Raw genomic sequence first — 25,600 nt, 5'->3', positions numbered from 1 at the left:
GAGAGCTGGGAGCTATTTAGCTCCTGCTTATAGCCAAGAAGAGCCTGGTTAGCTTGACGACCATGGCAACCAGGACCTACTTTTGGCTCTTCAGTCAAACTTATGGTGAAGAAACATTGAATTTAACTCCGTACCTTTGGGAAAAGCTAGACATAAACATTAGAACACATCTATGCGACACCTAAAGCATTAGAGGTCTTTAATAATGGACAAAATGATTTTTGCATCTTATGTGGGAGTTAGATGTGTGGAATTCGATGTACTTGGCTCCTTGTTTCCAAGTGGTAGATCCTGGTCACTGGTTAATGCGGACTACCCACGAGCTTCGTTTGTCGTTTGCTTATTAAATCAAAATTACAATCCCTCCCCTACCAATGAAAATCTTAGTGCACACTGCTGTATGGCTACAAATAAGCTTTGCCATTATCGTCCTGTAATGGAAGTTGCCACACTTCCAGGAAGGAATTTTGCAGCTACAGCTGGATCCAAGACTTCCTCTTTTCCACCGTGTAAAGATGCAAAAGGCATGGATACCATGGGTATGCATTTCCTCCTGACCAGTGCCTGCAGAGCCCCTACCAGGCCAATGCGGATGATATTCTAAGTGCCTTTGATCTCAAATTGGGACGAGAACTAGCCGAATTTGATTCTGACCTTCCTGCTGATGGTCTTTTCTAGCCAGCATGGATTATGCCAAACTGGTAGCAATGGATTTGCTGGAGTCGACTGCTGACCATGTAGGCACTGCTACATGAGGGTACCTTTGAGGCATGTGAAGGTCCAAACATTTCCAACTAATTCCAGAGGTGCAAGGAAAGGTAAGTGCTTTATTATTTGACACAAGCTTTTTCACTTGCTTGTGGATGACTAGTTGACCAAGGGAAAGACAACACTCTGCCATGTTTTTGTTGGCAATTGCATTGGATCACTCAGACGGTCTGCCTCATCCCATAAGGTTGGCAAATGCAGAGACTTCCTGGGTTTGACGATTCTAGTCCTCTTCCCTGGAACTTTGAGCTAGGAGAGATTCATTGTTCTCTTCATAGCAAAGTCAAAAAGCAAGAGTTCCTGAAAGTATGGATCTTCGATCAGTTGTCGGGATTGTCATACTTGGTAATCCCTCCTTCGTTCTCAGGAATTTGTACTCCTAACTTGTTTCCATAATGACCTCTTCCCCACAGCATTTATATCAAATGGTCAATTTCTAGGCAGACTTGTTTCAGTGGGATGTAGCACGATCCATATTCATGCAGACACTCAATTTACTTCTGTAGACTTTAGATTTTGATAATGTCCAATCGTTTTTCTGGAACATGTGCGTTGTAAAGGGAGTTTTTGCACAGGCCTCTGGTGAGAACCACTCTAGGCAGCACACCCAGCCCAAATGGGAAGCCCAAGCCTCTTAAAATGGTAACCTGGAAGAGAAGTCCCATTTAGGAAGCAGGTGTGGGCCTGCAAACTAAATTAGTCCAGCCACTTATTCATTGAAAAGACATTGTCACGCATGGCCCATTTTTTTAGCCGAGTAATATGGCAGCAAAAAAGTCTTCATTTTGTCATTTGTATAGCACCTTTCACCATAATTATGGTCACAATGCGCTGTTGGTTGAACAAGTCTGAAAATATGGGAGAATTGGGAGGTGCTATTATGCGTATGTGCTTTTTGGCCATTGGAGATGAGAAGGTGGCCAAAACCTTGCTAGTCACCCAGGCCTGAATGCCATGTGGATGGGTGCAAAGGAGGTATAACACAAACTAAAGAGGTGTGGATTGTGTTCAAGTGGATCGAAAATTATGAGTGGCTACAGTTAGAATTCTTGTTGTGAAAGGTAGCTTCATTCTTATGGAAGGTGTTGTGCAATACTGTTTGTGTTGTATGTGAGTGCAGGGTGTGGGGAAGAGCCAATGCCTTCTGCTAAGCTACGAAAGTGCAGTGTGTGAGAAACTTATGGGTTAGCTGTACAAACAGTAATGTCTACACCTTCGGTTCCATCCATTTACAAAGAGCAGTTTTATGTCTTGCGTATGATCGAATTGCAAAGAGAAATGAATGAATACTTGCCCTCTGAGAAGATCTTAGATAGATACATTGCCATCCCAAGTTCCTTCAAGTGCGAAAAGGTCCCCGTTGCAGGTCTTCATGCGGCCGCAAGGCCCACCCTCATGTACTTTAAAATTATATATAGTGCCGACTATGAAAGGTGATTAGAAGTACCAGATTGTACTCCTCCAGGTTGACCAATAGCTTTTCCTAAGGTGCGTTTTAGTGTGATCCATTGCCCAACCTTGGATCCCAAGTTACTGGAATACCTTCTTTAGACTTCTACAGGTAGGCAGGGCCCAAAGGGGATTTTGAGGTGGCAGAGCTCCGTAGATGGTGGGATGAGGGTGGTGGCTGAAGGAGAGACCGGTGGGAAGTAATGTGTGGGGGGCGGGGAAGCTGGCTTGGGGTGGAGCTAGTGTGAGGGGAATAGAGGAGATCAGGATGTGGGAGGGAACAGCCAGGTTTTGAGGGCTTTCCTAAAGGTCAGGTGATCCTCTGAGACTGTGTGAGGTGGGCTGGGTGAGTTCCAGAAGGTGTTGAGTGCAAGGACGGAGAAGGTGCCGCTTAGTCTGGAGAACTTGAGAGGGGGGGGCACTAACAGCAGGTGTGCAGACCCAGATTTGAGGATTTGTGTGGTGCACTAGCATGTGAGCTGGTTTTGGAGGAATTCAGGGCCTTTATTGTAGATGGCGCGTGGTTGATGCACATGGCGTTGAAAGAGGCGTGTTGTCTGATTGGTAGCCAATGAAGTAGCTGGAGTGCAGGGGAGATGTTTTCTCTGGGGGAGAGGGGGCGAAGGAAGGGGGCCTGAGGAGTGCAAGGAGAAGCCTTGCTGCAAAGTTTTGGATCCTTTGGAGCTTTCAGAGTTGATATGCAGGTGCACCTAGGTAGAGGGAGTTGGAGTAATCTAGGTGTGAGAGAATGAGGGCAGAGACACTATGGGGGTAGGAGGGAGATGGGGGAAAATGGTCTTGAGGATGCAGAGGTGGAAGGTGCATGATCTGGACTGATGTGATGGGAGAGGGTCGGGTCCGAGCTAAAAGTGCATCCTAGATTTTTGACTGAGGGGTTGCAGTGGGCATGAGTCCTAATGAAGGTGGCCAAGGGGTATGTTGGGGGGGGGGGAGGGTGGTGGTGGGGGAAGCGGTTTTGCCGCATATTGGGGAATTTTGTTTTTTCGGAGGAGCCGCTAGCACCATGAGGGACTCCATGGGGGGGCTGCGCAGTGGAGAAAGAGTATTTGGGAGCGGTCTGAGGTTGAATTCCCTGCTGCCTAGGTCAGTTTGCTGGTGAGGGTGGAGTGGTTGATTGTGTTTCAGGTTGTTGAGGGGTCGATGAGGTTGAGCGGGGCACAGCGCTCAGTTTGCTGTTCTTTTCAGGTTGAAACAAGGGTGGATTCAGTTCCATGGAGGGGGTCTGAAGCCAGTTTGGGAAAGGGTCAAGAAGACCGTGAGATCAGCGTGGTGGGTGAGCTGGGAGTAGGCCGTGTGATCTTGCAGTTTGGCTATGAAGCGATTGACCCGGGCAGTAATTGAAGGGGTGGAGTCGGTCAAGGGGTTTGTTTAGTAGAGGTTTGACATGAGAGGTTTTGTATGCTGCTTGAAAGATCCCAGCTGCTGGTGAGTGGTTGATTATAGATCTGGTGAGGGTTCCTGCGCAGGTGGAGGAGAAAATGTTTTTGAGGGCTGTGGGACAATGATCCCCAGGCGATCCTGAGGGGCAGCTATTAGATGGAAGCCTTCAGAGCTCAGGTTGGGAGATTGCAGAAAAGGTGCTGAAGAGGGTTCATGTACGGGGCAGGCGCAGTCAGTGTGGGGGGGGGGTTAAATGTGTCTGGGTTCTGATAGCAGTTGGGTCATATTGAGGGCTTTCAAGTTGTCAAGGAGATGACTGGTCATTGGGCTGGAGGGGTAGACAAACCAGATGTTTAGAACACCAAGAAGGGTACGAGTGGGATGAGAGCATGACTGCTACAGTGTCATTCAGTCTGTAATTGGTTCTATTATAGCTTGGGGGGGGGGGGGGGGTCTGTAAAGGAGGAGACTGAGGGAGAAAGTGGGAGAGAGTTGGAATTTGACTAGAAGGGATTTCCAGTCATCGCTGCAGGGTTGTTTCTGGATTTCTGGATGTTTAAGTGTGTGAGGTGAGGTTTGTGGAGGATGGTTATTCCACCTGCCCTGTTGGCTCTGTTGTGTGATCAGGGGGTACCCAGGAGGCTAGGGGGAGGCTTGTGTACAGAGGGGAGGAAGTAGTCAGAGTACCAGGTTTCAGTGACGAAAAGGAGAGCTGGTTTTTCGTCGGTGAAATTAAGCAATCATGATTGTTTTTTTTCTGGCGGCTGATCTGCCTTTCATGAGGTACAAGGCGGGTGTGAAGGGCAGTGTCCTAAGGAGAGGGTGAGGGGGCTTTTGGAAGGGGGCAGGGGATTGGGGGGAAATTCCTTGTTTATTTTAAAAGCCATCCATGTCATAAAGACACACCACACCTTTCATTAAATTGCAGATTCACTATCCAGTTGTGTCGTACATTGCTTTTAAAGGCCAGTTGTGTCAAGAGTAGGGAACCAGCCATTAAAACAGTTAAAATAGTCATATAGGATCCCAGTGTCAACACTAACCATGTCACAGAATTTGTTGGACTTAGTATTTGGGAGAATTTAATTGTTTCCAGCCAAACCATTTACTGAGGTGCACATTTATAAGACACAACCAGAGGTCACCAAAGCGCTACATTTTATCAGAAATTACCAAGACATTACACTTCAGGTACTTTAAGTGACATTGCCAAAAATAGTGTAAATATTCATTTGCTTTTGTGGAAGTGGAGAGCACGATTTAAAAATACATTAAGTCACAGGTAAGGGCTCAAATTCCAGCCTTTGTTTTAACTCGCTGGTCCCAATCTCCAAGCAGGAAAAATGTCCTCCCAGACTGAGGTGGTTTCCCTAGAAATCCACAAGACCAAGTCAAAAAGCAATCCACGTGTGTGGGGGCGAAAAGACATGAGTCCGTTCTACCCCAAATGTGTGGATATGATGGCACACAACTGTAGATGAGAGAACCCACTGAAAAGGTTCAAAAGTCTGTTTGAGAACCAGGTGCCACAGAAAAAGTAGCACGGCAGGGGAAGCCTCCATGGAAATCAATAGGAACATGCAGTTGTGACTACCTTTTTGAATAGTCTGAAACCTATACCAGAGGAACCCCTGAAGGTGAGCCTGTTTAATAACCCATCACCTTGGAACCCAGAGTTAAGTACTCTGCGTCCCGAAAGTCAGCTGCAGAAAAGTTCAAAAACCCTATGTGGAGGCTTCTTCTCTAGGTATGTTTTGCAGGATGCGACTTCCCAGGGATTTGAACTCTGGGCCAAAGACGACTCCTACTGAAAAGAACTGCCTTCCTACAAGAGCCCCTCAAGCCAGAAGGAAAAGCAGTGGCCACGCAGACGATGGTGAGGGAAACGAGGAAAGCATGTCAAGTTTGCTTGAAGGACCAAGTAAAGGTGCCCACCAGCAGAAGATGGTCCCACAAAGAAACTATGGTGGAAGCAGCCCAAGACCACCCTAAAGCAGAAGAGGCAAGGGGTGGTGGTCTTCCCACTACCTGGCGACGGCAGTTGCCAGCACCAAAGCAGACAGCCAGGGTGGTAAACTCATAAAAGGCCTGACCAGCACACAAGTGTAGCAAGCAGGACAGAGGAAAGCCCAGGAAAGATAAAGGGGACAAAACCCAAACCAGAGATCAGCCAAGGACTCTGCATTCGGCCAGTAATGCCAAATGTGGTCCTTAAAGAGCAGCAGCTGACAACTGGGAAATATTCCAGCAGGTACGTAAAGCTGCCCTTCTGAACATTCCGGTAACAGAAGTGAGCTTTGGGTTGACCTAAGCCAGTCCACCAATAAGGGGGTTTGAGGTTAAGGGACAAAAGGTCAGATCTTCGGTTTTTTTTCTTTTCTTTTTTTTTTTTTTCCCTGAATATTCAATTTAGCTCAGACCACACCCACAGGATGTGATCTGGCCAGCCCAGTAGACTCCTTTTATGGAGGCTGCTTCATTTAGCTCTCAAAGGGCTCACAGAGGCATAATTGCCATTTTAAGCTTGGTGGTTGCCATGAACAAAGTCCCTAAAACGTAATGGCCGACAAATATATTGGTACCTCAATGGATACTAATTGGCTTGCCCCCCTGGTGAAGCCTAAACTAAATGGCTGCCACCAGCACAGGCTCGGACCGATTTAAAGTGATGTAATCACCCTAGGACTGAAGTCTGGCCCGCCGGACTAGGAGTTTTTTGGCAGACCGGGACTGTACATTCATGAGTGAAAGTGATGCAGTGGCTGGGTGAACTTTAGTAAAAGTTCCTGAACTAAAAATAAATAGATCAGTGATACAAAGATAAGAATGGTGAATAAGCAAAAAAAGTTAAAGGGACTATAAAATGTGACATTAGAATTCCCAAAATGGAAATTTCCTAGCACCTTGCAACAGTACAACATAAGAAACGTATCTTGCTGTCATATGAAATTGAAATTAAATACAGAATTGTATTTACAACATAATCACTTGACTGTAAGACATGAGGGTAGATCACCTAGCAATTTGGAAATGCACTAACTGCCACAACTCTGAAGGGAATTCTTCTCCTGTATGCCCTGCGGTTTACCCCCAATTACATGCACTTCACCTATAACAATATATCGGATGGTAAATGTTTCCGCAGGTTCAGACCCTTTACCCTCTGTGAGCCCTTTATATTGTCCTTACTTCATTGGCTGTCATGGGGAGACATAAGGCAGTGTATATGGCCAATGAAATGTGCACAAGATCTCGGTTAGTGATGCGTATCAAACATGCATCGGAACCAAGAAACGTGCATGCTATCCCTAGGATGTGTAAGTGGAATGTGGTACAAATATATGAAAAGGGATTTGGTGTAATGTGGGAAACCAGAAGGTCTCACTCACTAGTCCCTAGGGACATGTCATCCAGGTGGCCAGGACAAAGCAATCACTTTTGGAGCCAGTTCCTGGGGGTGGACCAGTGTGGGAGGATCACCTGAGTGAGGGATCTTCGGGGAGTGGGACACCGGATGGTGAGACGTGGAATTCCCCCTCCCTATAACACCTTTACTCGATCCTACCAGGTAGGATATTTAGTAACTACCCACTCTCCCCTTTTACAACACACACTTTCTCACGGACAGCCCGCTATGAGAGAACAGACTAACACCCAGCTCGTATACCTGATGTGTCCCAATACAATGGTCGGGCAATTACTGACTATCACACACCCCTGTCTTCCATTAAGCTTCCCCAAACGGATAAAAGGCAGAGCACGAGAGCACACTCTGAGCGAGTCAAAGAACACGAGGAAACGGCAGTTTCGAGACGGCAGCCGAACGAGAGAAGACGACAAAACTAAAGAGGTATCACAAGGAGGGAAGTTCCCTTGACCTTTGTTCATCAAGGAACCGTTAATTTCAGGAAACCTTGAATAGATTGCGTAAAACCAGGAAACCAGGCTGAAGAATCCTGCAGTGTCAGATACCCAGGTCCCTCCCATGCCAATAGTCAAGGCGGGGAGAAGCATGAGCCGCTGTGGTACCGACCTTGACGCCAAGAACAAAGCAGCGTCTTTGAAATCAGCACAGCCGGTGAGTTAGGGAGACCGATGCAAGACTATTACGTGCGCTGGAACAAACATTGTTAACGTGTGTCATTAAAGACGCAAGTAAAGTTGAACTGATGAGTGATTGCAATTTCAGAGCAAGATGCAATACCTTTCAGTGGTCTGTCTCTGTAAGGTATTCAGCGAAGTGGCAAAAGTGAAAGGTTATATCGGGAAGAGAGGGAGAAATTGTGAATCGAAGTGGTCCTGCGACGGGTTGAGCAAAATCCTGCAGACAGTCGAAAGTCTTCGATTTTTGAAGAAAAGAAACCTTGGCAAAGTGTCAGTTGGTCCCAGCCCAGCAGAGGGAGATCAATTGAAAGCTTTGTGGTAAAGTGGGTCTGAGCATGGCGGAGGGGGACCCTGGGTGAACAAATTCCACCGGGAATTTTGTAAATGTGTAATCCTAAGAAGATGGGAACTTTGTCTATCGTGTTGCATCAGGCCTTCTGAAAGAAGAGACTTTGAATGGCAAAGACTGTCACATAAGGCTGTGATGAAGTTTTGAACTTCACCCTTGTGCTAGAGACTGCTAAGCTCGAGTATACCGCCTTGTCTCGTGCTAAAAAACGTGCAGAAGGGAAGCCAATGCCTTGAATATCCTCATATATATATATATATATATATATATATATATATATATATATATATATATATGCATAACTTTGTTTTTAGAAATCAGGATTGGCAATGGGTTTATTAGTATAGGCCCTTTTATTTTGAGACTCGACAAGGACTGCGTTATTTGATGGTCGTAGCTTGCACCCATCTTTAGATTTAGGATTAGATGGGCGTTTTTCAAACCAAATTGAAGTTCAATAAACACCCTTGAACTGTGATCACCTGTCTGTCTTAATGTTTGATACATGCCTTCCTTGCAGTAAGCATTTTGAAGCTCTTTATGATTACAAAGGTGGTCTGCAAGCTCCTCGCCCACAATTGCTGTTGCAGCTACTGTTTGCGCTAAGCCCACATACAGAAAATGCAATGATTGGATCTGTGAGCTAACACCCTTGATGGTATTGTATAAGGTATCATAAAAACAATCTGCCAATGAGTAAAATTACCTGGGGAAATTAGTGAATCCCTCAATCTGCTGATTGAAAAGGAACCAGAAAGGCTATAACTGCAAAGTGAGGATAACTTAATACATAAGACTCCTGAATCCAAGTAGGAGTAATGCTTACAGAAGTGAGGAAAGCATAAACATTAACACAGGAGCTGTACGCAACAACTCTCCACACCGAACAATCAATAGGGAACAAAGAGCAGTGCAAGGGATAACTAGGAAAAGACTCCAAGAGAAAGTGAAGGATCAGGCACAGGGAAAACAAAATTACAAGCGCAAAACCTCCCCTCCCCACCCAGGGAAGGAAAAGGGCACAGCAATGGAAAACTCTCAAATAGGGTGCTTAAAAGAATCAAGGTTACGTTGCAGAACCTGCCAAGAGCAAAGGAAGACATACAAATTGGGCTGAAACGGAAAGCACGGGAAAGTGCTGGCTGCAAAAAAAGAGGAAGGCTGAAAGGGAATTCAAGAAGCAGAAAATAATACTAAGCACACTAAATTCGAAATCCAGAAGCGCTTTGAAACACATTGTGTATAGGCGCTATATAAACAATCATATATCATATCAGGAAGAAATAAACTAGGAACTAGACACAAAGCAGAAGAACAAGAGACCAGCACTAGAGTGTGGCAAACAGACTTTTAATGACGGCTAATGATCACACGTCTCGGGTTTTCTGTTTGCTAGCACATGTCCGCCACAGGTTCGCCTTATCCTCCACCCAACTGTCCTGCAAGGGTGGAGATGAAGCAGTGGGCCAGGTATTCTGGGAAGCAGTTTTTGATTAAAGCAACATACTGACTGCCAAAAACTTGGAAAAGATATAGAAGCGAAGTGAAATGGGTAAATATGGCTTTAGATTTCCCAAATCACCACAGCACTGTCTCGTAAGGAACGGTAGGAAAGTCCAATAGGGAATAAACCCCAAATCTGGTCCCAAAGTGATGGGAACAAGAGGGAAGGGAGCAAATCATAACATTGGCTCACCAGTGTTTTGATCCCAATATTAACTCTGGTGCAGTGAAGGTGGCCTTCACCTCAGTCAGTAGGGTTAAAGGAATGGTTCGGTCAACATTTTTTATTGTCCCTACGGGTCGGCCATGTGTTAAGCCTAAGTCGCTCGATTTTAGAAAAATTTCCTATGGACCTTATACGAGTTTTCGTCCATTAAACGCACGCGAAAAAAGGCACCAGAGCGCTGCCATTTTGTGATGATCCTATCACTTGCCGCATCGCCCTGGCTGAATTGCTTTTGCGGCACTAAATCATATCCCCCGCCCCTGAGCCTGACATTATCAAAACATTCTTATTCCCCGCCTCTCTCCGTGACGTTACTGTGCTGCGTAGGCAAACGCGCCCAGTCGTCTTCTACGCGACTTCGCACAGAACCCAGAAACCAACACAGATCAACTCACAACACAGCGCGCCACAATTCGGAATATGAAACTGTACTTTAAAATCAAACAGCAATACGGTACATTTGGTAAAGTACATTTATTTGACATTAAATGTTTAGAGAATATTCAGCAATTGGCATATTGAATCGGAATGGATTTTTTTTCTTTTCTCTCAATCCGCAAATCCGTAAGTTTATCGTGAGTCACGCGCTGTTCCTTTATGGTACACAGGGTGTTGGTTTTCGTTAAAATAAGCACTTTGGACGCACAGTGAACCGCAACGCTGGTCCATCAACTAGGCACTAGGCCACCGTAAAGGTCGATATGTTGCTTCTAGCTGCTAGTACCGCGTAAGGGCAAATGGCTCCTTGGCGATCGTCCCATAAGATGGTCAATGTAGTGCAGTTGTTTACAAGAAGCTGCAGCTGGCGGTTGAAGAAGCCGTCTGCCGGGGTCTGGAATAGGTGGCAGTGGCAATATGGTAGGATGTACCTGTTTAGAAAACATAAAAATTGAAATTAGTCTCACCAGCCGATCTTTATTACTATTATTCATTTTATTTATTACGGGCGAGCTGAAACTATTTGCTTGCGATGATAGTGCAATGGAGTATGTTCGGTTCTAAAAGCAATGCGAAAACTAACGAAATAAATCGAGGGAAACACACAAACTAATTTTTTTTTTTTTTTACTGTTGAACCACTGAGAAACGACTGTCTACATGCGTGTCGAATGGGCACATGCATGCCCATGTGCCAGGTAGAAAGACGATCCCACAAATGTTGTACTTGCTCTCCATTCATTCATTCTGGTATAAAAGCGTCTAAAGAGTTACTTACATTATATTTGCCATTTCCATTATATCTCTGCGTAATGCAGTCCGTAAATCCCACTGTGTTCGTGCCAATGATTTTTCATATACTGAACTAACATGAAACTCGGTCTAGTTTGAACATTTTCAGCCTTATCGTCTTACGTTATTGCCCACCTCCTTCAAATGAAGTCCTTTCGGTATGGTCCCTGTCTCTCAAGGTCAAAAAACAATAGAACCTTATACTGCCAGTGCGATTCGCGGGCCTCTTCAACCCGCGAGCCTAAAATCAAAGCCGCTGACCTTCACTCTGCATGAGCGTACATTCTTACTTTGCAACATCCCGTGTAAAGCCATCAGTGAGAACTTCGCCTCGCTTGGCGCGTTCTAAGGCCCCCAATTCTGTCCTCGTTGTCCGCGACCTTTGCAGCCCTAGAGAACCATAACTATGGAGACATTATACTTTCCCTGACCTTCCCCCAAAAAGTCAAAGTACCCGAGGAGTTGGTCTGAAAGTGAGATTTATTGTTTTTGTTTTATTTGCAATACGCAAGCCTCCCCTCAGTTAACAGTGCGCAGCATTTACATGAGATTGCGAAACTTAGTTACAGCAACAAAAATATATACATACACATATTCACAAGGTCAGCGATATGAGGTGAATAGTGAGAAGTCAAAGATGACACCCATGATGTTCGACACCCAGTATGGTGAATGGAGGGTTTAGGATTAGCATACTTTGTATGCACACACAATAACATTATTTTCAAAAAGACAATCGGATTACAATGATTTATTTAAACCGGGATTTGAACTTCTCAACGAGCTCTGCTTTGGGTGGACATGGCACAGTGGCAATGTTTGGTGGCAATGCATCAGTCCTCTGCACAGAAATGCTCAAAATTCCATAATCTGTGCTTCTCTAGTACACTAACAAGAAGGCCTTTAACAAAGTCGAACTCCATTTCCTCATACTGGTTTCACCCCCCATTTCTTACTACTTTTTCCAAAGGTCGTAGTGTAGCGAAGCATCCCTACGTTTCCTATAGTCCTAGACTGTTCACGGCCCACATTCTCGTTATGGGCCAAGGCCGCTTGTAGAGTCCTATGTTTCATGCCCTGTAAGCTGAAATGCAATGGCCTGTACTTTAGGCACATATTGTGGAACACCTCCAATTCTCCCGTGACAGAATTCTGTCAGTCCCCTAATATCTCTTTATAGAGTTTTATCGAAAACAATCTTCTCAATGGCTTTGTGTGTAGGTGAAGATGCAATCAACCACTTCTTCCGTGCGTCCTCTGTGGACAAAGGGCCATGTTCACATTGGTCGAAATGTTGGTTTTCTGTCCAGCGGTGAACGTTGGCACAGTGGTGCATCAGTGACCGCCATTTTTCAAGTAGGATTTCCACTGACCCTTCAAGTTTTGGAGCTCCACCAAAGATGGTTGCTGATAGACTGGGACCACTGTGAAATACTTTCAAAACCTTTTTTTTTCTCTGCAGCCGAGATTTTCTTATTGATTTATTTAGCAAGATGCCATACGTCAAATTGATGTTTAATGTGTGAACTGCTCTCTCATTGTCCTGGCAATTGAAACGGGTCTGTCTGTGGCTATGAGGTCGATGTACATTCCCCTTGATTGTAGATATTGCAATGATTTTATAAATCCTAGTTTCTCCATGGCCACCGAGGATTCACATTGGGACACCTGCACGACCGCCGAACTCACAATTTTCTTACTATCCATGTCCTGAAAGTGGTAGGTGCAGTACTTGGCAGAAAATCCAGGGCTGTCGCACTGTCCATCGCCGGCTAGCCTGAATCGTTTCCCTTCGAATGTACTTGCTAGAGACAATTATTCAATTTTCCAAGCACCACAAACTGAAAGAAAGACTCGATCTTTCTAAAACTGGACCCATTAAAAAGTGAGGTAGCTGCACACAGTAGATTGCCTGCTGGCAGCTTCCCCAGCATCGGTTGTGCAGACCATGAACACATGATTAAATCCCCAGCATCGGTTGTGCAGACCATGAACACATGATTAAATCTACAGGCGGCATGTATTTTGACGTTACTGCCTTGTTTTTGACGAGTCCCATGAATCAATGGCTCCCCACATACTTCCCCCCCCTCCAACTGAATGCCCACATTTCAGCATACTTATAATATCCATCAAACAACTGTCGAATACTATGTATTTGCCCTCTTTCATTAGACTCATCCGGCGTGAAAGTTGTTTCGGACTGTGCCGTTGAGGACATATCAAGAAATTTGAAAGAAATATCGCTGATATCAAGTTCTGATGCGTCGTTGGGTGCTGCTGGTTCATTCTGTCATTTCAACATCTGTTAGTTCAGCATTGATGGGAGAACACAACATTGTCGACAGCTTTTTGGGTGACATTTTTTTGGCGGGTGTAGATTGTGTGAATTGATCTGCGACTACTTCAGAGCGATCTTCAATATATTCAGTATAATTTTTTGGTGGTGCAGTCGAACTGTAGCAGTGGTCCAATACAACGTTACTGGATTCTCCGGACACATTCAATTCATGTTCTGGCCATTGGACATGAGCATCCCGAGTCTCAACACGCCGCGTTTGAATTAATAGTTCCTCCATAGTGTAAATGGTCTGGCAAGCAACATCTCTCATTTGCTTCACTGTCTGTGTATGTATAGTTCGTACACCCACGGGTAACTAGAGGACCAATTGGAAAAGGGATGTTCATTTTAAACACAATATAAAGTATAGTACAATTGACAGGAAAAAACATAATATAGCCCCCAACACACAATTCCTAAAATGATGGACTGTTTGTAACTAACCTTATTTTTGTTTCTTTTCTTTGCAACTTTCTTGACTCGAACTTCAACATCTGCACGCTGTTGCTCCGATTCGTTTCTGTGTCTTCCCTTCCTCTTGCGCTGCAACGACTATTTTCTGGATCCGCATAGACAGCACGGAATGACACTCCATCGACTCACTGAAACGGTACTTTCATTACTATATCACAATATTGAAAACATAAAACGCACATGTGGACGAACACACAGGTACACCTCAATAGCTAAACATGAATTAAACATTCTGTAGAACAATCAAACGACAAGTATTCGAGCTCTGATCTAGTCCGATGGAACTGTCAGTATCCATACCTCTGGCTCGCATGGACTGCCATGAATGGTTGTATTGGAGAGGAGGCATCAGCAACTCCCTGAAACACAGTACTTGCATTAGTATGATTTTCAATAGTGTAAACGTAACACACGCTTGGGGTCGACCGCACAGGTACATATCAATGGCTAGCCACAAATGAAACCCTGTGTAGAACAATCAAACGACAAGTATTCCAGCTCTGATGATCTAGTTCGATGGAGCTGTCAGTATTCATACCATGTGCTGCTGAAGAACATCTAGGGATGTTGTCAATGTGGTGGACGCTTCAGCATCTCCCTGAAAGACAGTACTTGCATTACTATGGATAACACTAATCATAACTGAAAACAAACGCCAGTGGACGATAACTAAGGTGTATATCAATTGGAAAGCCCTAACCAAACATTCGGTAAAATAATTACACGATACAATAAAAATATTACTTGACATGCATAAAACAAGTCTGTAGCGGAATAACCAAGTAAGATTACCTGATACGCGCTAGAAGTGGTTGATAACTGCGAGCGCGTCACGGATGTAGAATGTTCTTGCTTCAGATTTAAGGGATTTTCAAGCAGTTGTAAAGGTAAATTATTGATTGATAATGAAATGCCAATATTAAAAATTGCCACGTAAGGAGACAGAATACTTAATGCTATTGAAAATGCGCAATATAGCAGTTCCCTGTGCCCATATATAGATTTCGTTTGTGGGTTATGAAATCGAAAAAGAATATATTGATAAATGTCATTATTCAAAAAGCTATACTCGTATCAATGTTGAAAGTATTACAAGGGACACAACAACTAAAATATCAATTAATCCATTCGACTACCTACACACTACCGCAAGGCCTAAAGCTAAATCCGGACACTTGACTCACCAGTGGTGGAATGTGGACGAATAGAGTGGGAATAGCGTTCGCGAGCAATTTTCGTGTCGTTCGCCGTTTATTCTTTGTTACCCAAGATGTTGCGTACATGTTCAAGGAAAAGTGCTGGCTGCAGATGCGGTATCGATCACCCCTCTTGTCCTCTAAGACTTGTTGGACAGGCAGGCATTGTTGAAAATTCTGAAAAGTAAATATCGACATTATTATACAATCTTGATGAATAAAAATGTGATACAAAAGTAAATGAACCATACAATGTTCAATGCAAGATTTGTTTTGGTCGCAGGAACTATACCAGTTCATCGTGTGCAGCTAAGCACTTGCATAAATTGCATACATTTATAAATGATGTGACTAAACTCTGAACATGTGACTCATCCCTTGGATGTTCTGTCTTGCACGAGAAGGAAACATGCTTACATTATGGACTGGACCCCCGAAGGATGCAATTCGATGACAATTGACACAGATGAAAATAAATCTTTTGATAGCATAACAATGGAAACTCAAGTCCATATCAATGAGACCAATGAACATAGCACAATTGAGTACTCTACTCGCAAATAGATAGAAATTTAAAAATCAGCGAAATAAGACTAGGATTCATGGCCTTACCTTGACCAACAAACAGTTGGATTCAGCAAGCAGAGCAGTATGTTGCAGGAGAACAGGTAGATGGCCACAGGTAGCACACTGACGAGTTTGCTCGAATCGGTCACAGAAGTTCACGGATAGCACGACGACGAGCAGATTAACATAGATCTCAGTGGTTCTCAAGTAGCATGTTCAGGAGTTGACTTGCAAAGCACAAAGATGTTCTCATGCGACATATCGTGGTTTATAAAGTATTATAAACGGGGGTGTGTTTGTGAATGAATGACGTGTGTATGTCGTGGTATTATGTGGTTTGCCGGGGGCCGGCCAGCGTGAGGGGGGGAGGGGGGGTCCTGGCCGGACACAGAGTCTGAGGAGGCCATGTGAGCGATGGGCCCTTGGCGTGGGATACCTTTTGAAGTGTACATGCTGTTTGGCACCTTGGCCGTTCGCGCCCCTGACAGCCCCCCATGGCAGCGCGCATCCACTGGCGCGAACCGCCTTTGATAGAGGGGGGTGGGGATGGATGGGCCTGGGGCGTGCAGATAAGGCACAGGAAGACTGCTGAATGGAGACAGACTTGATTCATTTAAAAAATCGAAACAACCGTTGTTAAAATATATGGTGTTTTATTTTGTTTCTTGGCACAAAAATACAAAACTTTACACATTGTACAGGTCAGGTTGCAGCACAGCGAGGGAAAATCCCCTGTACTGACCACTGTCACTCGAAAGTTTCTCTTATGGCACGAGCGGCACAGGCAGGTATTACTCTTGGAACGCGGTGTCGAAGCCTCCCGTGAAGCCACCATGTAAAGGAACGATAGGCCACCAGCCGGTACAACCTGTGAAAAATGATACTGTTTTTAAATGACCAAGATGTTGATTAAACGTTTGTTGTCAATGACAATTTTTGTAACGAATGGCATTCTGCTCGGACAAATGCTATCTAGACACTGCACACTATTGAATGACTTTCATGCGTTACAATGATGTGTAGATGTAATTTTGGATATAGGAGACGACCATGAAATAGTAGTGGCATCACAAGCAGATTATACTTACTCGTTACTCGGATTACGAGGACGAACAGTTGAGCGAAGTTCGTGCATAAGCACCATCATTATCCTCAACACGGACCGTGTGAGGCAGGCTGCCAGCTCGGTGATGCATTGCGGTCGTGGCTCGCCTTCCGAAATGTAGGCCACGCATCCCAAGTTTTCACAGCAGCTGCAGTTCTCCTCCTCGGTTGGCATTAGCTCACACCGATTGCATGTGCACCAGGTGGAAACACCGTCCATGCGACTAGGTCCAGTGTCTTCATCCGTTGATTCGTCCTGCCAACTGCCGTCCAAAGCCCCATCGTTTTCGCGTGTTTCCCTTTCCAGTAGTTCCTCCTCGGTATACTCGGGCTCGTACATGTAGGGCATTATTGTAGCCATTGTGTGGTAAACCAACTAAAATAATTTATAGCGATGGTACAGGTGTTCACACGGGCTACAAGCGGCAAAGGTAGCTGACCAGAGCACAGAAACGAGTCACAGAATACTCAAAGTAACAGAGAGGAATGGAATCGCAAATCTGTTGCTGTGTTGTGAAACGGTCTGTTTATACTTGAGGAAAGAGGCGTCTTGCCATTTCCATAGCGACACGTCATTAGCTGAAGCGCAGCGATTGTTGAAACGAGACGTGCTTTGCCGTTGTGAAATGGACGGTACGCGTCTGCTGATGACCGGCTCAGAGGCGGGGGATATGATTTAGTGCCGCAAAAGCAGGTCAGCCAGGGCGATGGGACAAGTGATAGGATTATCACAAAATGGCAGCGCCCTGGTGCCTGTTTTCGCGTGCTTTTAATGGACGAAAACTCTGGTAAGGTCCATAGGAAATTTTTCTAAAATCGAGCGACTTAGGCTTAAAAACACATGGCCGACCCGTAGGGACAATAAAAAATTCTGACCGACCCATTCCTTTAATGAGCTGAATGTTTTTCCGCTAGGACTACTCATTTCTCATATTCCATAATGACACGTCTTACCCCTTGCCGCCAGGCCTTCCTCCCTCCCAAGTCATTTAAGGAATTCCAGCTCAAGCAGGTTATCATTTACCTTTTTTTCCCCCTTCTCAGACCCAATCAGATGGTGTACAGACGCTTCGCTGTATGTGTTTGAGTAGAACACTGAGGTTCTATTTGGAGAAAACCACGATGTTCGATCCTCATCTATTGCTTATGGTGGCTGTTGAGCAGAATTCTCCAGTCTGTGCTAATTCCCTTGAACCTTGGAGACCCCCAGCTCTTTTGCTCGACTTTAGGACTTGTTAATTTTAACCCTCAAGTGAGTGAGCCCTTTTATTTACTCATGTTTTTTGACTTGATTTGGATTGTGTTTCCTTGGGCAGCTACTTTTTGTATGGTAACACACAGCACCTTTAGTGCAGTGTTGGAGAAAGCCTTTAGATTTCTCATAAGGTTTAAATACCTTTTCTTATGTTGGCATTTTTATATAACGCTCTATATATCATTGGTATGATATGATCTCAAAGCGCTTGTAGGTTGAACGCCCTTGGGGACCATAGTCCAAGTCAGTCATATTGAGTGCACCCAAGCCTCCTATGCTACCCTACTCACTTGTGAGCAGCTGATGTGATTGCCTAGTGGTAGCTGCATCCTAACATTAGGTGCAGTGATATTGAGAGATCAGTTGAATGTGTGTAGTCTGGTGGTTTGTATCCAAGACCGCATTCTGGCAACACTAGCCCTGTGTAGGACGATTGTTTTCGTGGGGTATAGCTGCGTTCTAGCAGGATGTTGAGGTGTTCAAGGAGTATTGTTTGTATGCAAGCCGCAAGGCGAAATTGATTGAGGGGTATAGCTGTGCTCTATTGTGTGTTGGTGTAGAGTAGAGGTAGCATAGTGGTAAAAGACACGAGTGTCTGGAGTGGGCGTTATATTCTTATGAGCACACTGTTTCAGGATTTCGTTCTGGGTCTGGAGGAGCTGGTAGCAGTCTTCGTGTTTTGCACTTACTGCACTCTGAGGTTGAATTCAAGCTAGGATCAGAGTAAGATAAGATTGCTTGGAAAGTGGTTATTCTTAGGCTCAGCACTATGCATCTCAGGGGCCCGGGTTCTGGGTCACTGATTGTGGTTTATGGTGGGATGCAGGATAGGATTAGGCAGGATATTTGGTTATCGGGCAAGAGCTATCTTGCATTAATGTAGTCACATCGGGCTCATATTCGCAGTCTGTCGTTAATGGTGGGTTGCAGGGTAGGTCTAGGCAGGGTATTTGGTAGTAGCACAGGAGTTATTTCGCACTAATGTAGTTACATCGAGGCAGTGACATTAAAGGATAGGCTGAACAGAGGCAGTGTAGAGTCTGGGTGTTCTAGCGCCGGGGATTGGGGGGGGGGTTGTGTTTTAGGTATGTAGTTGGGACAAGGTATGGAGCGAAGGGATATTCATGGGTAGAAGGCGCAAGAAGCGGCTAGGCCTGTGTAGTTGACTCAGGAAGCGGAGAATCAGCAATTGCATATCTTAGTGCCTTCAGGACGCTAAGGTTGCTATTGGTGGTGTTCATTTCATAATTCTGTCTTGGTGACACATTGGTCCATTTATGAGGTCTCTTTGCTCGGTATCTCTTTGGACGTTTGTCTGCATGCTGTAATTACTTTCCAATGTAATGTCATTGAAGTTGCGGCCCTAGATGATCATAGTCCGGTTTACAGAAAGAGCCAGGTTTTTAGAGCTTTGCGGAAGGCCATGTAGTCTTGGTTGCCTCGAATGTGCAGAGGGAGGGAGTGAGTTTCTACAGAGATGGAGCCAAGGTTGAGAAGGTGGACACTCCAATCCTGGCTGAATTGGCGGCTGGAATCACTAGTAAGAGGGCAATGCTTGATCTTTAGAGTGTGTGATGGGATGTTGGGTTTAATCTTCTCTGGTAAGTATGCTGGGCCGGTCTTGTGCACTGCTTGGTGTGTAACTCCTAGGGTTTTGAAATGGCCCTTCGTCCCACAGGGAGCAAGTGAAGGGTGCGGGGGAGATGTGATCCCTGTGTCCTAGAGCAAGAAGGAGTTTGGTGGTAGCGTTCTGGGCTCTTTGGAGTTTAAGTTGGTATGCCGGTGCTCCCAGGTATAAGGAGTTGGCATAGTCTAGTCTCTACATAACAATGGACATAATAGTGGCAAGTCTGTTGGGCTAGGTGAGGTAAGGGAAAATGCGTCTTAGGCGTTTGAGATGGTAGTGACAGGATTTTGATAATTATTGCTCTGACGGTAGAGGGTTAGGTCCGAGTCCATAGTGCAGCCAAGGTTTTTGACTATTTTGGAAGGGGAGGGGAGAGTTGGGGAATGGGAGCGGTTGCGGGAGAAGGGCAGTATTGCCACACACCATGATCTGGTTTATCTGGGTTCAGAAGGAGGTGGTTTCCTGTCATCAATCGGTCAATCACTGAGGCAAGCTTCAAGGTCAGGGCTTGGAGCTTGTTTTGGGGATTCGTAGGCTCATTTGGGTATCGACTGCGTAGTTGTGGCAGGTGAGGTTGTGCACCCGGATGAATCCTGGTAGAGTGGTCAGATATAGGTTGAATTGAGCAGAGAGGCAGGCACTTTGGGGTACTCCAGTGTTCACGGAGCGTGTGGTTGAGAGAAAAGGGGGAGCAAAGTGATTTTGTTTCCTGTTGAGGAAAGAGGTAATACATTTGAGTGCTGAGCCTTGTATTTCTAGGGAGTAGAGACTGTCAAGGAGTATAGACTGATTTACTGTGTCAAAGGCTGCTAGATCAAGGCGAATCAGCGCTGCGCAACCCTCGAGTCTGCCGCGACCTTGATCATCCCAGATTGAGATCCGAGTAGTTTGTTACATGGTGTGGGCTGAAGCCTGTTTGAGTGGGGTCGAGTAGTTGGTTGGTTTCTGCAAAGTGGTGAGTTTTGTAATGAAATCGGTGTTGGAGATTGGCCTATGTTTGGGGTCAAGAGATTTTTTTTTTTTTTTTTTTTTTTTTTTTTTTTAACATGCACTATTTCAAAAGCCTCTGGAAAGATGCCAGAGGTGAGGGAGTCATTTAGTTTGGACCTTTCTTGTTCACCTGCGCATATAGACGAGAATATTTCTTTCAAAAGACAGGGGTCAAGGGGGTTATCCGGAGGGTCTGCTGCCAGATAGTAGATCTAGGAACTCGTGTCTCGAGATGGGGTGGAAAGAGTTGAAGGTTGGTATTGCGGCAGTCGGGGCAACAATCAAGCGGGGCAGGGGGTGAGGGTGGATAGTTTGGTATTAAGGGTTGCCATCTTGTCAAGGGCTGTTGTAGAAATGTAGTGAGGGAGTCGCAGAGCGATTGCGTGATTTGGGCAGAGCTGCAGGTGGGTTTCACGAATTCTGAGATGATCTTGTGGAGTTCTTTGCTGCTGTGACAGTTCAGGATTTGTTGATTGTAATGGGCCTTTTTGGCTTTTTGGATCTCAGATTTGTAATTGTAGTGGTGGCGAACATAGATCTGCTGAGAGTGGTTTTAGATGCTAGCCATTTGCGCCATTGTACAATGCAGTGCAATGGGGTACACCTTTGTTTTTGCCCTAGACTAACACTCAGAGGATTTTTGGTTACTCTAGATGTGCTAAATGGGCATATTTTTTCGCTCGTCCTTTGGCCATCTGGTCTTTTAGCCTTCTTCCTGGCCTGTGAAGCCAGGAAAATCCTTGTCTTGGACTTCCAGTCCCCGGTAAAGCAGAGGCTTTTGGCGGGCTACTGGAGGGCTATGTGTGTTTGCTGGCAGGATGTGGGTTGGGACGGTCTGACCCCACTAACCCAACCCTCAACCTTCTGCATGCTTAACCCACACAACCATCTCTCTCCCAGCAGTTCGCAAGCACTTTACCACACCGCATCAACACATAAACATCACCCTCAGCACTCGAGGCCTCGCCCGATCCGATACTAGCACCAAAGCCCAGCACTCTGTGTATACCGAGCTGAAGCTGCCAACAGCACACCACTTCTCCCACTTTCCTTAGCCCCTCCCCTCGACTAACCATATCCGTCCTTCGCGTTTACAGATCTGCCAGAGCGCCTGGGGACCAATTCCGTTGGTGACGCTGCGCTATATAAGTACCTTTAACATAACATCCTGGTGGACATTTGAATTTCCTGATGAAGCCCTGTTGCTCTGCAGTGCTGAAGCTCCTTTTCTGATCAACAAAAGAAGCTCCGGAAGGGACGACTTCTTCCCTTGGGTTAGGACCAACCAACCCTGAGACTAACTCCACTGGACCCTCTTTCCCGACTGGCTCTACTTCTTTGCTGTTGCACGAACCAAGTCCCAGGGGTCAGGGAAATCCATAGTAGGGTGCAACGTCTGCAATCCAGCCTTAAGCTCCAGGAGTCTCCCCAGGACCCTCCATAAGCAGGATGACTAAAGCCCCCTCACAAGAGTGCAGGACTGTAGGAGTGAAGGAAGCCCAACCAGTGTCTAAGATCCGTGGTGGTGCTGTTTACAGAGCACTGAAACCGTGAAGTGCAGCTAATCTGAAAAGAAACCGTAGCTGCCGCTGACCTCACTCTTGTCCCTACGACTGAGGCCCAGGAACCCAGGATCTGAAACGCTGCAACTAGACACAAGCCAGCTGGACCACTCATCTTCAGTGTCTTTAGCTTTGCTCTTCTCATTGGACTTGCAGTAGCTAGTTGCTAGAGTTGATTTCAGCTCTATCCTTCACAAGCGTAACAACTTCTGACTCTACAGTGATTTTTCTTACACTCTCTAACTTGATGCAAGTCTTTATCTAAGAAGTGCCTCAGCTCCATAGACTGTGCTCCAATTGACTTTGGCTGTCCTGGCTCCCTGCAGTGTCTTCTAGTCCACTTGACTTTTATATTTATTGTCCCTCCGGGATAACTTGCTTTTAAACTATTATTGCTTGGAAAGGTTTGTGTCTAGATTTCATTGGAAGATTTAAGTGCTTGCATTCTCTGAGAACCTGTTTAGACTTTGTAGATTGAGGTTTGTAGAAAGGAAAGAGCAAAGTGTACTAGTGATCTATAAATGCCATTACTGTCCTAGTTAGGGAAGTCACCTCAGGGTGTAGGAAGTGTGTAAAAAGCATCTCTTTAACTAAAACCTTGAGTGCAATTGCTACTTGGTTACTCGTATTTCTGAATTCTATTGCTACAGCTCTGCAGCTCCCGTTTGCCCCTGTTGAGATAAGCCTGGCTGCTCAGCCACACTAACAACTGGTGTAGTACAGGCCTATACCGAAAGGTAGGTCACCTAATACCAAGAGGACAAGTGTCTCCCACAGGGTTACTACATCAATTCTTGCCTAAAAGTGCCCCTACACTGGAAGTTACAAGGTGGCCAAAGGTTGTATTGCTGGTTGGGTACTAAATCGTATGCCATCAGAAAGGGTCCCCCTAGCGCACCAGTAGCACACCGAAAGCATGCTCCTCTCTACCTGGGCAACAGTCCATACCTTCTGCAAACACTATTCTTTGGATTCATTCTAGGCCAGATACCTTTTTGGGCCAGGCTACTCTTTGTCAGATGTTTTGCTGTTGCATTAATCTGGTTTCTTCACTGTACCATTCTCCATCCTACCAGTTTAGAGATGCATTATAGCCCGTATGCAGGACCAAAAACAAGTTGCTCAACGTAGACTGCTCTGCTTGTAGCCATGGTCCCCTTTCCCTCATATGATCCTTTGTGCCATCTTCCTGCAATATGATTTAGATTTTATGCTGCTTTAAAATGGACTACTGTTTGGGGTTGCACGAGGGGGATATAGCGGCGTTCTCAACATGTGTTCGCACACACTGGATTTTTCTTCAAGAATGTAATGATCCATCATACTATGGTCCTGCCCTTTTCCCAGGGACAACATTCCACAAGTATGGAGGGAAGGACAGTATGATTTGGAGTACAGTAGTCGCTACACTGAGTGTCTTGTTTTAATTTCTTTTAATGTGCCTCCTCCTTGGCACAATCAAGTGGCAAAATCAGATGACTTAAGGAGGTTTAGCTTCTCACTATGCCAGATGACCCATACTGCCTTCAGCCGTCAGTATAGTGTATGATGGGAGGCAGCAACTACCTTCTGCCTTAAGGGGAGTCATTTCTTCGTACGTAATTGTTTCCTCTATTTTGTTTCCCTTGTTCATCCAGGTTCCAGTGTAGCAATCTTTCCTGTTGTCACTAAACTGCTTTTTTGATGAAAAAAGGACAACATATTTTAATATTTCTCTTGTGTTGAAAGATCCCACAGTGTGTGGACATATTGTTTATGAATTTAATGTACATATCCATTAAGATTGCCTGTTACTCTTACTTTGCAGGTATAACAGTATGACTACAAGATGCTTATTGGCAGTTTTCTTTATACATTTACAGCTGTTGTGTTGTAAATTTGATGCTCACTGTTTTTGTTTGTTTTTTGTGTTGAAACAGTTTCCGATATCCAAACAGTGTTTGTTTTGATGATTTGTTTCCTTTGGGTATTGAGTGGAAATGTGAGCATCCCTGAAGGTGATGCACATGCAGAAAACATTGTGTATGGGATTTTAAGAAAGTGCACTTTTGATGGCGACTAGCAACACTGTTTGTTAGTGGTTGTATGTTTAAAAGCACGGATAGGCTTTAAATACTTCTTGAATACCTACTTTAACTGGACGTTCACGTGTAAGGTATTCATTTTAAGATTTTGACACGTTTGGTTGGCTTGTCTGTCTTGTATCTGTAATCAATGTGTTTAGTGTATTGTAGCCTTTTCTTAACTTTTTTGCAGAATAAAAGTGCATTTTTATGCGGCGTTATGAAAACGTACAGGCAGAGAGAGAAACAAGGAAACAAAGTGCAAGACTCTGCAAAGGGACCAGATGAATCGAAGATCAAAGTAAGTATTTTAATCCATTTTTAAGTTCTGTTGATTTCCAACTGCAATAAAGCAGCTTGTTTAACTGAACCAAGCTCTTACCCTGCATGGTTGGTAATTTCCATAGTCACATGTTTGAAATAGACTATGTTGGAGAGACATTCACATTTATAAAGCAGTTTGTCGATCTGTGTTAATTAGATCTTTATTTTATTTTGGGTATTTGAGCGTGGGTCTTGCTGCGAGATGCAGCAAAGCACTGTACATCGGGGGCAAACAGGATTACACATTGTCGGCAAAATTACAACCTTGTTATGAAACGGAAACAGAAAATTATGTGAGTTGTGAGGTTTGGGGTCAGCTGCAGGGGTGGAAAATCGTTGGTGTTACAGTGGGTGAAGGTGCTCCTTGAAGAGGAGGGTCTTGAGCTCTCTACTGCAATGCTTTACAGTATGTGCTTAAGATGGGTTTCTAAAATCAACCCGGGGGTAAGATTTTAGGCGGCCACTAGGTATTGTGAACAGGGAGGTCAGAATTTAGGCAAAACCCAATCATTGAAACGTGGGGGAGTGAGCGTAGCCTCTGGGCCCCAATGAGTCCATATAGAATAACACTCAATTCAGCTTAGACAGTATATATAACATTGGCCAAGCCAATAGTTGTGGCGTTTACTGTGGTTTGCATTTTGTATTTGTAGGCACTAAGGCACAAGTAGGCGAGTGCAAGAAGTTTCCAAGGTGGATGTGAGATGGGAGGCAGGTGTGCAAGAGAATGAGACGGGGGGGGGGGGGGAGGGGAATAGAGCATGGGAAGAAGCCATTGAGAGTGGGTGCCATTGATTATGAGCGAGAGGAAATATGAATGAGGGTAAGAAATAGAATGCATGAGTGGTGGGGTGGGTGTTAGTGTGGCTGGGTCGAGTGGGGGGTACATTGGTAGGGTTCAGTAGAGATTTGGGTGGTAGTGTTGGGATGGAGTGATTTTGTGGTGGAGTGGCGGTTTCGTGGGGGTTTAGGGTGAGTAGGGGTAGAGATATTTGGGGTTTAGGGGTGGGTGCAGATTGGGGCTATATAGGGAATGTGATTGGGTTAGTAGGTATTGGTGGGAGTGTT

At 45.1% G+C, this 25,600-nt stretch overlaps 1 protein-coding gene across 3 annotated transcripts in view; it reads left to right on the top strand.

The window, feature by feature from the left end:
- The window catches only part of HNRNPR (heterogeneous nuclear ribonucleoprotein R), an 872,346-nt gene that overhangs the window by 250,407 nt on the left and 596,339 nt on the right, over positions 1-25,600 (top strand). For all 3 annotated transcript variants that reach the window (XM_069622744.1, XM_069622746.1, XM_069622745.1), the window contains one exon: positions 24,402-24,509. In XM_069622744.1, the coding sequence (XP_069478845.1) occupies positions 24,402-24,509 (108 nt within the window). The remainder of the gene's footprint in view (positions 1-24,401; positions 24,510-25,600) is intronic.

This window comes from Ambystoma mexicanum, chromosome 11 (assembly GCF_040938575.1).
Source record: "Ambystoma mexicanum isolate Mex_15411 chromosome 11, UKY_AmexF1_1, whole genome shotgun sequence".
In the NCBI taxonomy this organism is placed as follows: domain Eukaryota; kingdom Metazoa; phylum Chordata; class Amphibia; order Caudata; family Ambystomatidae; genus Ambystoma; species Ambystoma mexicanum.
Note: the sequence above shows the minus strand (reverse complement) of the source record. Positions and strands in the feature narration are given on the sequence as shown.